Source organism: Haliaeetus albicilla, chromosome 18, assembly GCF_947461875.1.
Source record: "Haliaeetus albicilla chromosome 18, bHalAlb1.1, whole genome shotgun sequence".
In the NCBI taxonomy this organism is placed as follows: domain Eukaryota; kingdom Metazoa; phylum Chordata; class Aves; order Accipitriformes; family Accipitridae; genus Haliaeetus; species Haliaeetus albicilla.
In genome coordinates this window covers 17,130,723-17,145,741 of record NC_091500.1, presented here as the reverse complement: position 1 = coordinate 17,145,741, position 15,019 = coordinate 17,130,723, and the positions used below count along the sequence as shown (strand labels likewise).

General features: G+C 36.9%; 1 protein-coding gene across 1 annotated transcript in view; it reads right to left on the bottom strand.

The window, feature by feature from the left end:
- MBOAT2 (membrane bound O-acyltransferase domain containing 2) overlaps positions 1 to 15,019 on the bottom strand; it is a 108,289-nt gene that overhangs the window by 88,835 nt on the left and 4,435 nt on the right. The window contains exon 2 of the mRNA XM_069805834.1: positions 2,597 to 2,742. Coding sequence (XP_069661935.1) covers positions 2,597 to 2,742 — 146 coding nt within the window. The remainder of the gene's footprint in view (positions 1 to 2,596; positions 2,743 to 15,019) is intronic.

Here is a 15,019-nt window from a genome sequence, read left to right as displayed (position 1 = left end):
AGTCTACACAAGATGAACTGAGGGAAAACAATTCACTTGGATATAAACTGACCTTGAAAATCTTGACTTTTTCTGGAAGATCCAATCTGCACATGCTCCCATGCTTCACTACTAGCTAGTCTCATCTAAGATATGACTACCTAAAGTTCAAATGCACATTTAATATAAGCAATTGCCAATTAAAAAAAATATTTACTTTTTGTTTTCATATCAGCCACGTATTAGGAACACTGTGTAGCAAAGACAGGCATTAGTGAAATGACAAAAATTTAAGTTTAAGTGTTTTGCTTCTTAAACAGAGAAAGGGACATATCAAAGGCTGAAAAACTATGGGTTGACATGGGAGTATCATATCAAGATTACAGTCTCTGAAAATATTTCTTTCAGAGTCAAGAGTAACAATATGATTGATCTCCAATTCAAAAATTAAAAGGGATGCATTTAAATACAACATGAAGTAGTAAATTTTAGCTACATACAAAGGGTATTCTAGGCTTTTCATGCTATTCGTTATTATCCCAAGGGAATTATCCCTTCTCTTCCTGTCCCATATCACCACCACAAGAACTACAGAGGTGACTGAAAACTAACACACCTGAAATTGAAATGGACAACATAATGAATAATAAATATTCTTAAAAAGGTGCAGATTCCAAACTATTTCCCACATTTAGGTTTGCATGAGACTATCTGCAAATCCCCATTTACTATAAACACTACACAAGGAAACAGTAACAGTTTCCCTTTTGTATACACACATTATAATACAATTGAAGAGTCCTTGAAGGTGTACCACAGGATTGTAACCTGTATGTATACCTGATTCCTTGGGGAGGGGTGAGGGGAACCAAACAAAACAAAACTCTCAAAAAACATGCCTGTATAATACTTAAGCAATAGAAAAAGGAGTTGGCACAAGTGCAACAGAAGTACCAACCTTTTAAAGAATGCGTACTTTTAGCGTCTCAAATTATGTTCTTTCTTTTTGGCATTTTTAAAAAGCTTCTAGTTCCATGATTGTATTAAAAAAAAACCCTTTTACTAAAAGAGAAATTCATTGCTAAAATAATTGTTTTAAGTACAATCCAAAGCAAAGTAGAATAATCTGGATTTCTACTATGGCATAAAATTTCTCTCTGATTTCTTTTCCAAGGCATATTGCCAGTGAGAGGCTTCTGCAAATCTTTACTTATGTCTGTTGAGGGTAGAGGCTGTTTCTTTCTAAAGTCTCCCATCCCCAAATTTCAGGTATGAATATATCATTAACACTTTCTAATTACAAGCTACAATTAACAATTTGTTTCAAAACAATGGATACAGAATGTGCTTCTAAAGCTTACACAGCTCTCAGAAAAACCACACACAGTAGCACTTGTCTCCCATATGATCCTCCTCATTTGGTGCTAAGACTGGAAGTCTTTGACATCAGATCATTCTCTCAAAGAAGAATACCATGGCCAGAAGTTTAAGAAATGCATGGGAGTTATGGAATTATATATACACAAGTAAATTGCACGTGTAAATCCAAAGAATAAAACTTACTGATTTTTCTTTTCCTAAATTTAGAAGTATTACATATCAACTAATGTTGAGAAGCCTCTGCAACATGCCAATGTAGAGGCCAAATCTGTGGTTTAGAATTCCAAGATTTATTTACACACACTCTGTGTGTGCAGGCACATGCGTGTGCACACTGTGTGCAACTTCCCACCTGCACAACAGCTTGTTAATTCCCCCTAGTTCAGTAGTACTCAACAATAGTCAGTATAAATAAGTCTTCTACACGCTTAGAGCTGAGCAAGCACTGTGTTTACCATGCAATAAAACAAAACTGGCACTTAATCTTAAACCATCTTAGGAGGATGAGAACCATTTAGAAAGCTAATTTTGAAGGGAAAAAAAAATGTCACCAAACTAAATGCATACCCTTTATTAGCCCTACTAACATTCTGGCTTGCTACGCTGTTAAAAGATCAAGATGTGAAAACAGCAGTCACAGCAAACTTGTATTAAAAAAAACACAACCCAAACAAACAAATAAAAAGCCCATCCTCCATCCAAAACATAAAAAAGACACACACACCACCATCCCCACCCCCCCAGCCCAAAAACTCTCAAGTCAAGGCCAGCTCCTTTCCAGGTGTTTTATACTATTAGGAGCATCATCAGTACTGCAGTTCTGGCCACTCTTCCTACAAAAAGTCAGATTATATTCAATATTCAGAAAAAGACACAGCAAGCTCTCATGCAGTGAATATTTAAGAGAAATTATCTTAAGTCATCACACCTGTGTTTTGCCTCAAGAGAATACTTCTTAAGCAAGTTTACAGAAAAACTGGTACAAGTTAAACAAACTTCACCTGCTCCATCCTCCCAAAACCACAGGCAGACAGTATGTTAGTTACCAGTTTGCAAATGGAAGATCATTCAAAATTTGTTAACCACATCAGAAAATTTAAGCTATTTTCTGTACACTTGCAGCAGCTAAAAACCATAGAATTATGTAATAAGGTTCTTCATAACAAAACTTTGCTTCCCTGCAAACAAGAAATGAAAATGTACTAGTCCCTGAAAAGTGAATTTAAGTGCAACTTACCATCCAAAACAAAAAAGTGCAAGATAAAGGCCCAAGAGGGTTGCAACAACATGTCTTACAAATGGGCTAGTTTTGCTTGAATGAAGGTATGTTCGAAACCAAATGGCCGCAAGCAAGGCAAACAGTTGGCACACTACAAAGTTGACCTGCATAAAAAAGAAAAGAAAAAAGTTCTCACACACTTGTGTATTAAAAATTAACAGAAATATCCACACACTATTAGCAATTTGCAGAACCTCTGGCTCTGCCATGGCTCTTCCCACAGCATGTCAGCCTCAAAGAGCTTCTCCCGAGAGCCCCTCCCCTCCTAAAGCACAAAACATGTGCTGCTAAGAAGCTAAGCAGCTCCCCTGAGCAGCTAAGAATAAAAGATATATCAAACCTGTAGAGGCAGTCTGTCCATGAATCAAGAAAAAAAAAGTTACATATTTTCCTGTAAATTTTCTATGTACCAAACTATCAACCACGGAATCAATTCTACTCTCCCAGCAATGTGAAGGTCTGGGTTGGGTTTTTATTTGTTTTTTTTTTTTAAGAGAGCATGACTTGGAAATACATATCAGCTACACAAATCACTGACAGATCACTTCAGTGGCCTGTGTAGAAGCAGGGCTCAATGAAGTGCACTTCAGTGGTACACAATCAGATAAACAGCTTGGTTGCACACTGGATTTTCTTCTTGTACATTCAAGTAGGATAGTTTCAGAGATTCCTCCTCCCTTCAGGCTGTTTATTCTAGAAGATAGAAAATCTCTTGTATATTAAATATTGAAAGGCATTAGGGCACTGAAAGCAAAAGCAGAATTAAAAAAAAAGCAAACCAGAGTAAAAAGAATCGTTCTGACTGTGGCCTGAAAAAAATTTAACAGTAAGAGCATGATAAAGAAATAATTTCTTCAAATACAGCAACTGCTACCAAAACTGGCTTAAGCTACAAAAAGCCAGATTAATTTCTTTATTTAGAAAAGAACATTTCCCATTCCATGGATTTTTTTCTTCCATAGAAAACTGCCTAACAACTTTCTGTGTCCAATAGCAGCACCCCAAGCCATCACAAGCAACAGCTTGGGGACCACTGCTTCAGGTCATAAGCACTTCAATGCAAGAAACTTGCACACCCTGCATGCTTGACTAATCCTTAGCACAACAATGTTTTAGCCTGTTTGATGTCACTTAGCTGAAATATATAGTTAACACCACAGGGTACAATGACAATATTATTTTTATGTTCATGACAGCAGGCATAGTACTGATGTTTGCACCAACACAGTGCACACCTCTAGTACTGTAATTCAGCTAGTCCCTCATTTTTCAGCCAAGCTTCAGGCAGTAACAGGTAAGGATGACAGTATGCAAACACAGTTATATTTAAAGTAGAAGCTAAACACCACCAAATACCTACACAACTCTCATCTTTATAACAATTGCATACATTCCCCATTTGCAAATCCAAGGATAACTCCCCTGTTTCAGAACCACTCTAAAATCTTCTGTAATACCAAGTTACACAAGTATTAAGTGCTAACAAGGAAAGAGGCTCAGAAGGCAGGGCTGCTCTTTTTAACAGGAGCAGTTCCCTGAACTAAACAATCATGTAACACTTTGCCATCCATTCTCTTACTCCCACAATTCCATTATGCTTTTAACAGTATTTGAAAAATCCTAAATAAATGAGGAGACATTCTGTCAGGGCATAACTTGACCTGTTTTCTCTCCTTTATAATCAATGATGCAAATTAAATGGAGCGAGGTTTATAGCTCAGGATGAGGCTGTGGATTTAGTGGAAAAGTTTCATGCAAAACAGTCAAGTTTAATGAACCACTGAAAAGGAAACAAACTGATAACATTTTAAAAAGAGGACAAGAAAGAAAAATTAAAGCCAAAGTAATTAACTATGAATTCAGTATTGACATTTGTTTGGGATATTTATTACAAAAATTATGCTACATATACCACAGAGAACACTTCTCTTGAAACATTCATGGTGTTGGTGTTTTGGACACACAGCTAAATGACTCAAGCAACACAATCTTGTTCGGAAAGCCTTCCTCACAAATGACTCCAAAACTACTAGTGGGTATTTTTAAACTGCTCTTCCCAAAAAGTACACAAGCACATACATACTTTGATACATAAAAGACATCACCACAATGTTCACACACCACCCTGCATTCCTTCTCTACTCTTACCAATCCAATCCTTACACTTGCCTCACAGTGGACCGAAATGCAGATTAGAAAGCACCAATGGTTTTGCAGAACTTGTATCACATCAAATCCTCCCAAAGCTTTAAATACATGTTTGTAAAACCAAGCTATGCAGCAGTTAAGATTTGAAAGCCATGCAACTTCAGTTTTATACATGCCTGCTTCTGATAATACTCTTTCTGCTGCTTTATTCCATTTTCCCCATCAGGATTTCTGATTCACTCAGCAAATGGACATTGCCCAGTTTTGCCCTCACCCTACTACCCATTGAATGCTTACTATCTGCATCCTACACCGAATAGAAAAACCTTACATTTTCCCATAGACATGTATATGCAGATGTGTCCATAACGTGGGAAGACTACATACAATAAACGTAAACTTTGCAATAACTTTGTGAGATCAGTATTCCTATTCCTGTTTCAAAGGTGGGTGACTGGCACGCAATGATGAAAGCCCAAAGGGTATAATAAATGTCCACTAACTTTGGTTGCCCAATTTCAGACACCCAGTGCCTAGTTTTTCAGTCAGTACTTTTAACAGAAATTTAATTGGAGATGTGCTTTGAGAATACAACTTCAGCTGCTATTTTGAATATCCAGCATGCCTATAAATCAGGCCCGAAGTATCTCAAAATGCAAGCAAAACTGAAAATCACCACTACAACTTATTTTCATTACATTGTTTCTCCAGGTCACCAAAACTCTGCTTTACTAGTGGTTTGTATTCCAAATAAGGGAAGGAGCTTGTATGGAAGAGTTTGTGACCATTACTGGGCTGTGTTATAGTCACATAGGTAATCTTTATCTGACACTTTTTCTGACTTTTGAGCATCTGCTATCACAGGCCATATATTCACTTGGTAAACACTTTGAATATCTGATTTCTTACATTTTAAAAAGAAATGGGAAACACAGCATTTCTACCACTAAGTCAAAGCTTAGCCATTTGCTATTACCTGTGGCTTTCAGTCCAAAGCACAGACTTCCACCATTTCAGCTATCAGAAACATGTACTCATTTCCACTCAGAAATAAGATTAATCCCTTGCCAATACTATAGGGGATAGAAAGAGAAACAGACTCTGTGGGCTCCCAGATTCCAGTTGTCCTCACTTCAGATGCTTTGGTGTGCATTGTACAGTGGTGTCCAAACACACAAACCTGATTTCTTTTAAGCTAAACTGAAGATCTGCTCCAAAGGCAAGTGGACATGTAGCCCATGGACTGACCTAGGCAAAAGCAGTATTTACCAAAAGCAGTATTTACCAAAAGCATTACAGCATCAGTGCTGGATCCCCAGTGCCAACCACTTCATTCCACAGAAACACCCCTCCTGTATTGTACTACTTGCTGAAGTAAACAAAGCCAAAATTTAACATTCAGCCTTTTCTTAATTACATCTCCCATCTTTACCCACATTGACCAGTGTAGAGCTGACATATACAGCTCCACTGTATCCACACACTGAGATACATGAAGAACTGAAGATACACAACTTGCCTTGCAACAGAGCACAAAAATTACCCAGCTTCCTAGAAAACAAACAGAACAGCCATTCAGAGAGCAAGCAAGCAGGAACAAAGACAGAGCTGAACATCACCATCTTGAAAGCTTCCACAAAACCCAGGCGCTTAACCAAGCAGTTATTTTGTTAGCAAATGTTATATACAGTAACTTCAACATCTGGGAGTGGTATATTTGCATACTTTTTGGAAACTTATGTCAAGCTCTTGTAACATTGTGAGTATGGGCAAAATACAACTGTTAAGCACCTCATGACTTGGTCAGATGTGAGCAGAACACCCACAAAGAACAAAGATGACACATTCCTAAAAGCTGCATGATTCATTCCTCAAACTAAATTGTGACATGCCTCCCCAAAGTCATAAAACCTGTTCGAATAAGCAGCTCCAGTTTTATAGAAGAAATAAAAAGAAAAAAAAAAGAAAAACAAACCAAAACCCCCAAAAACCACCCCAACAACTGATCCACTTAAAGCTGAGAATTCCCAGGGGAAAAAAATTTTGATGCAGATGCACGGAATAGCAAGTTTCACCCTGAATAGTTATAATTTAGCACATGTATAAGAAAAACACAGAATTTTTTACCTCCTCAGATACAGGTCATATCAACAGTTCGGCTTATGAGAGTAACACCTCAAAGTCCCATATAGAGATAAATGTGTAATGGAAAGTTATGTGCACATAAGAATAAAAAACTTAGAATGATAATGCAAATTATCAGCACTGGTTATTCAACAATGATTAATGTAGGTGTGTTAAATATCACTTAGACACACTAAGCTGTTACAAAACCTGCTGTACATATTCTAGCAATTTAAAAATTAAATCCACTATTTTGGTGCAAGACCAGTTGTACAGCCAGTGCAGTTTACAGACACACTTTGTGTGTGACAATAAGACATGAGCACAAATTCAGTTTCAGTGTTTGGAGTAGCTACATAAAATGCAAATCCATTATATCATTAACTGCATTAAGCTATCTACATAACATATTTTCTATTTGCATGACCTGTGCAAAAGTCAATGGAAAGTTTGTAATAAAACTTTTAAAGACATTTATTCTAGTCTTTTTAAAATTTAAATGTAATTTATGCCATGCATTTCTAAAACCAAAATTATTTCTTAGGAAAAAAAAGTGTTTGAGGGATCAATTCTTTACATAAAGCAAAAGAAAAGGAGAAAAAGGTCACTGACTGCTACAAGGATTTTCATCATTAAGAGAAAGTTTTGGCAAAACATTTCATTTGAACAACTTTCCAACACAGGAAGCTTCTTTAATAAACCATTAAAGAAATTTTTTAAGCTCATGTTAGAAAGAAATAGAGAAGAAAATATTATTTCTCCTATGAAGCTGATTTTTTATATGTGCAATTTTTATCCACTAATTCAGATTTTAGGCTAAGCTTCTTCTTCATATCAGCTACATTTTAATATCAAAAGCCAATCATTGCAGCCAAGACCTCCCAAATCCTGCTACTTCACAGCACAGAAGTCATTTCCCGCATTCAGAAAAGCAGCCAAAGCAGAGACGGAATTTTACTGATATAGATAATTCCTAACTGGATGACACAAATTAATCACACAGGCCCACACAGCCTAGAATTCAATGAGAAGTATCAACATGATTGTATAAAGTTTTGCTTACTAGCTCTAGCAAGGCACTCATAAGAACAACATGGACTATAAAGTACCTCACAAGAAAAACAGTGGTCTAGCAGGTGGAACACCAAATAAGATTCAGGAATACTGCATTTTACTCTTTCTTCCACCAATGACCCACCCAAAGTCTTTGGAAGTTACCTTGTCTTTGTGCTTCTTTATTTTCTCATTTTAAACAAATCTTCTCTCATCAGAAGAAAAAAGTATTCAAACCTGTAAACTGCAGTGAATGCCTGTAGCCTCAATAACACATTTTGGGTGAATTAAAGCCCATGTGGGTTTTTTGGTCGGTTGGTTTGGTTGTTGGTTTTGGGGTTGGTGGGGGTTTCTTTTGGGGGGTGGGGGGGTGTTAAGCTGTTCTTTTCAAAAAAGAAGGTGGAATTTTAATTCTTATTGCTGATGAAATAGGCTGTGGAAAAAGATTACCCAAATACAAGCAGAAGCACTGAAGCCTACCTGATCATGCACAGAGCCTAAAAAAAACGGTTTTTAGAAGCAAGATGCTTCATAGGTAACAGTCAAGAACCTGTTGAGACAATGATTCTGCAGCCAGAGATTTAGGGGCTTTTCCCAACTTTGCCACACTGTGGTATGTTTCTTCCGTGGAATTCAGTTTTTCTGAGCTGCAAGATGCCAGTATTACTTGTCTCCCCACCTATAGCCATTTTTTGTCCCCCAGTCTACAACAGAAACAAAGTTATCGCACATACTCTCTGCTTTGTCTGACAGGGCTAGTGAGCAAGGTGCATTGAGCAGCACTCCTATTCTTCCACCTTCAACCCCACTTTTCAACAACTATAGTTATTACAGAGAAAAGACATTTAAAAAAAACATTTTAGAATATGAACTACAAAAACACTTTGAAAAGAGCTCTTGCAAGAGCTAGGAGATCAAGACAGAATAATGTACCTTTTCTTTAACAAGAAGCACTGAACTTCAAGCTGAGGCTTTGATTGTTTTCTAAATCTATAGAGCTATTTTAGCAGTAACATTTTAAACACAAACCCCTCCAAGCATCATATTTGTTGACACATGCTTGTCAAAAATTGCCAAATGTTATCAAAATTAATGAAGCCTTGGTTGTGCCTTGTTTCTCAAACATCAGTATTTTCTTGTTCTTGCTGCCTGTTAGGTTGAAACCACTTCCCTTTTCCACCAAAACAGTCAGCTGAGGAATTAAAAACATTTGCAGATGTTCACAAAAAGCAACTTATAACACAGGAGAGCAGATGCTTCTCCACAGCAACGAGACAGTAGTATAGATGGATCTTCTTCTGTCCAACTTCTAACCTTCATCCAGTACAAGAGGAAGAAACAGCTTGTACAATTATCCAATAATTGCCTACTACCAAATCACTAAGAACTGAAGAGTGAGAATAACTATCATTTGAAACCAACAATCAATTTTCCAACTATTTCCTGAAAATTGCTGCACTGATATTAAAAAAAAAAAGAACAACAATAATTTCCACTGTAAAGCTGAAAAAAGGCAATTCCATGACAAGAATCAAAATCAAATTGTTTGGTAATTTTCTTCAATTTACTGGGAAGTGTCAGAAAGAGGAGTCCAGAGACACTGGCACAGGTATCTGATAAAGCTAAAGGATACTTGAGAGTAATTCAGAGAACATTTCTTCTCTAACTGATAGGAACAGGTATTCCTCTTTCAGCTCAAAGCTCATAAATCTTGTTGCAATGCTTTCAAATGCATTTTTGGATACACATAATACCCAGTGTCTTACATGATGAAAATTAACTAATTAACACTTCTGCCCTGAAGTCTCTACCTCACTTCATGGGTGAAATATAAAGAAATGGAGGATAAGCAGCAGTGGTCATTTTTGGGTAGTTATCAGTATGCAAGATGTTTATGTTAAGGCAATGTGGTCTTTGTAGCAAAGACTGCATGTTTATACAGTACCCAATGTGAAGGGACACTCATTTCCAGATAAGACTTCTAAGCACAGCACCTCTAATAGCAGCCAATTCTTTGAGGTGCATACTCTAACCATTTATTAGTCAAACCTGAACAACACTTGCAAAAGCTTTTTAATGTTGTGCGAATATACTTCATATGATTTTACTGGCAGCTGTAAGGACCTTATCAGATACTGAATGCTTTCTTTCCAAGCTGATTTCAGTCCAAAACATCACAGTCAGTCATGACATACATTAATAACAGTACTTCTACTTCCAGTATTAACTTCCAATTTCTAGCTTGTAGTTCTTAAGTATGCTGGAGAGAGTGAGGAACATCATGAAGACATGATGTAGGCACTAATAATCCGGTTTGTGCAATAAATGACCATCAAATCCAATAAGCTTTTTCAAACAGGGCTTACTAAATCATTACTCAGGATCACTCTAAGAAAAACTGTACGACTAAAGATGTAAAATGAAACATCAATGTACACATTTTAGTGAAACAACCAAAACTAATTAATTAAAGGATAGGAAGATGTCAGCTGAAGGGTGTTCTCTCTGATGGGCTCTTAAGGATTCAGCATTATAGATACTGAGCTGTCACACATAACAGCTACTTACTCACAGGAAGAGCCAAAATCTAGGAAGCAAGTTTGGTTCAAAGATGAAATTGGACTAAGAATGCTGGCTTGGGGTTTTTTGCTCGTGTGTTTTGTTTTCTTCTCTCTTCAAAATCAACAAGGACCTAAAACACTAGCTTCTGTTGAACAAAAACTGGTTTGGCCAGTTAAGGGTTGCCGAACTCAGACTACCAGGGAAAAAGGGTGTACAACATCAAAACACAGCGGCCTGGCTTTATGTTGGCAAAACACAGTTCCAAAGAAAGACCAAGTCAGCTACTGCTTGCTTTTTCAGAAGCATGACTTATCACACACATACAGTGCACATGCACATAGTGATTAACCTCAAAATCTCTATTCTTTGTCACACGAGTATCAGCAGCATGCAGGATATTCAAATGTGTATTTGAATGACAAGGTTTTATTTTAATGCTCAGAGAACCACTACAGTGCCTGAAGTCTTGTAAAAACTTTACAAGTTACTCACTTTCCTAGCCTTTTAAAAATAAAGCAAAATTACTAACATCTGTGGAGGTATCCTTCTCAAATGCAACCAGAAACAGACACTTTCTCCATTAAGATCTACCTCAGTACTATTATATTCTGCTCATAAGTGAGAAACTGAAATCCATCTTAAAATAAGCAACAAAACATAGAAAGTAACACTCTCTTGTCCATATAGCCCACAGAAATCCAGTAACAGTAGTAGTCATTTTAATTACCACATAAAATATTCCCCATCTTTAAAACTGTCTCTGTGTTCTCCATGGGGAGAAAAAAAAAAAAGAAAAAAAAAGAAAAAGGACTTCACCATGGTGTCCCTTGAATGAACTACTGTTCACCTCGGACAGTTGCTACTCCATGTCTATTATCCTCCTGCTCTTCCCAACTCAGGAATCATCTGCATGAAAACAGCCACCTCCAAAGTCTCCAAGCACCACAACAGCAGCCCTATAAACACTTGCAATACACAGCAACCTGCAGAAATAATGGACACTACTTCAAGCTGTTACAGCTTTTCAAATTAATTTGATTTTCTTTTGTAATATTTTAGTAACATTTAGAATTATGCTTCCATACTAAAATATTTTAATCTAACTTCTTACATTCAATCCCATTACAGATAACCATTTGTTAACATATTCTAAGGCTACACCTTCTACAGATCTAGTAGCCAGCACTGGGCTTCTAATAAATTCCTACAGCTTCATGGTGGCCTCAACTTCTTTCTAGCTTTTCCACAGTGAGAATAAAAACCCATTCATTATAGTCAGTCCACTTTTTGAGTGATATGCTTAGTCTTCACTGAATTATTATTTTTATATATAGAGAGAAAAATATATACATATATATGCATGAACGATTGACAGGAAGTAGTAAAATCAAAAGCATTACTCAACCAGAAGGCAGGTCAGAAAGATTAAGAATGCTTTATACAGGTAGCATTACCAGTATAGAATATACCACTGTAGTTATACAACCAGTGTGCTCACAAGCCATGTTTCAGACTAAGAGTCACTGTTGCTGCTTCTTCAGCTTAGGCCACTTTAACTAGAAGTAAAAGGAAACACCAAAATCCCAACTACAGCAAATTACACCATTACAACCAAACCAAAATAGCTTCTTCACCTTTGCATATATTACTTCCGAATAAAAGGCAGAGCTATAGATGTTTTACTTTGCAAAAGATGGCTTAGCTACCGAAACCATCACTTAAAACAAGCAGGCATAACTAGCATTTATCTAAATTTGCAGACAAATTGAAATTGCCAAACAGCTCAGTTCACTTGAACGAGTGCTAAAAGACTAAGAATGATAACTAATGTTGAATTTAAAGTATGTTCCAAAGGAAAGAAGGAAAATGAAATAGGCATACTGAAGAACAGCATCAACATTCTTTGTAAAATAAATACTATAAAGATGCACACATTAAGCAAACAGGTTTTCACCTGGGTACATGTAGTTTTTCCTCACCTTCCACGAAAAAATAAAACCCCAGTCTAGGCTCCCTTGTTCAAAGGCTTGGAAAACAAGAAAAAAAACCTGGGCAACCATTACTTCGGAAAAGTGGACGTTAGTCAAAATAATAAATGTGAAGACAACGTGCCATAATCAAGGCTGCAAAGGATGTATCACACTGCTTCATTAGGTCAACACAGGAACAGGTAAACAGGAGTTAAAGTCAACAAATATCAGGGCTGATAAATGATAAAGATGACTCATTCATTTCAGTTCTATCAGTTTTCAGAACTCTTGTTTTAAGTCAGCACTGTACCCAAGAAAAAGCCCACGGAGGGTAAAGATGTACATTGCTGCGGTACAATAGATTTACAGCAGTAACACCTCAAGAACAAACAGAAAGCAACACGGTAATAACCATGTACTCAGTAAATAAGTGACTCTTGTCATCTTCCTTACACGTTACTGTTTTTTCTTTATTAGGCTGTTCTTTGGGCACTCCAGTATTTCAACATCCCAGGACTGCAGTATTTTTGTAGCAATTTCTGAACTGCATTTTGAATTCAGAAATGGTTTGTACTGTAGTGAACATAGGTCAGTAAGTGTTCACACTTCCACCACTTAAATGAATTGCTTAAGGATGGGAAAAACAGTTTGACAAAACAAAGCAGGTGACTACAGGCTGTTCAAGTAGACTGTTTATTTTAGATATTTACTGTAAAAACCTTGGGCTGTAATTATATTTGAGTTTTTCCACTGCTTCACAAAAACCTGGAGAAAACACACCCAGTATGAAAATGTGCAAGAGTATATCAGAATGAAAATTCACTGCTGGCTCCCTAAAAATTAAACAATTCAAGTAGCTCTATATGTTACATCCTCACAACAATATTCATGAACCTGAATTCAACAGAGGTATTTCTTGCACTAAATCTTTCTACAACTTGGTAGACGGCTCATCTTTTCTAACACTGTAACCAGTGTCTGCTTTCTTTTCCAACTCTGTTCATTACAGCTTCCACTCCTTCCTTCAAGACAGTCACTTTCTCCTGCCAATTTTTTCTGTTATCCCAACAGTTTCATCCTTCTCTACACATTTTTCATTGCACAGCAATTTCAACAGTAAGTGGAGAGTTAAGTCAACACCTAAACACTAATACTAAAATCTGGGCAAGGTGTCACCACAGGGACTGGGACCTTTCTGATTATATAGTCCTTCCTTTCCACTAGGTCAAAGGGAAGTTAAGAAACCAGTAAAAACTTTGCTAGTGAATCCAAACAATTCAAAACATCCAATCATTGAGAACAGCACATACAGAATGGAGAACAGGACTTTTTTTTCCAGCTTCTTTCCACCCACTACAGTCTCCATCTATTGTCATGGGAGATTATGCTTTGCTATTCATCCTTCGTTCTTCTGACTGCTGCTAGCAGCAGATAAGAAAAGTACAGGGCAAAGTAGGGGCACAATTTTCTTATCCTACCACTCCCTTCTCTTCAGTGTTTGCATTTTACACACCCATGAATGCTACTTTCACTCATTTCTACTACTCCTAAGTTTCCTGGGTCACATCAGAAAAATCATTAACATGCTGCTCTGTATTTCACAGCTGCTCACAAGGGTCTAAGAATCAATGGTGAAAGAGAATAAAACTTGGGACACTCTTTGCTTTATTCTTTTTTGTAGTTTTATAATGCCTAAGACAAGTATTAGGCCATCTAAACATTTTAGTCCTCAGAAAGCTACATTAGGTTGCCTTGACAGAAAACAAAGAGGCTAAGGCATCACTAATGCCCAAAACTTTGTGAAATAACAGAGATCTAACTAGGAGACACATCCAGATGCTCCCTGTAGGCAAATCAGGCACATACTGCTTCTCAGCAAAATTATTCCTTATGCCACCTCCAAGCCTGGCCATTTCCCTAAACTCCAGCTGTGGCTCTTGTCCAAAGCATCAAAATGAAGTAAGAAAATCTGCAGATACATCTTGCCAATCACACGCATGTAAGAAACAAACATTTCATACATATATATGAGGAAGAAACAATCTTGCCCACTCTCCTTGAAGGCAACAAGGTGAAACACGAAGGCTCAACATACGTCAATGATAATTGCTTTTATGTGGAACTGAGTGGGTTAAGGGCATGTTGAAAACAACTTGGGTTAACGCTCTGCACAAGGAAGCGTAAGCAGAAAATAATGCAAAGACGTAGATGCAGCAGACTGGCCTGTGATCACTAAATTAAGGAATTTCATACGGTGTATACAGTTCATGTTTAGAAGGACTTGGATTTTTATGCCTATTCTTATTAAAAAAAAGGTCAGATTAGATTCTTTGAAGGTTGATGGCACTCGTGTAGAAAATTATATTTATTCTACACAAATGAGCAAATTTATTCCCATAATAGCTAAAATTAGACTGAAAAAAAAAACCAAGAAAAGTATGGAAACAGCAAGGAATTTTTTTTTTACTTTTGTTGAAAAAACACTGCTTATCTTTACATCCTGGATTTTAAGCGAAGTGCACAA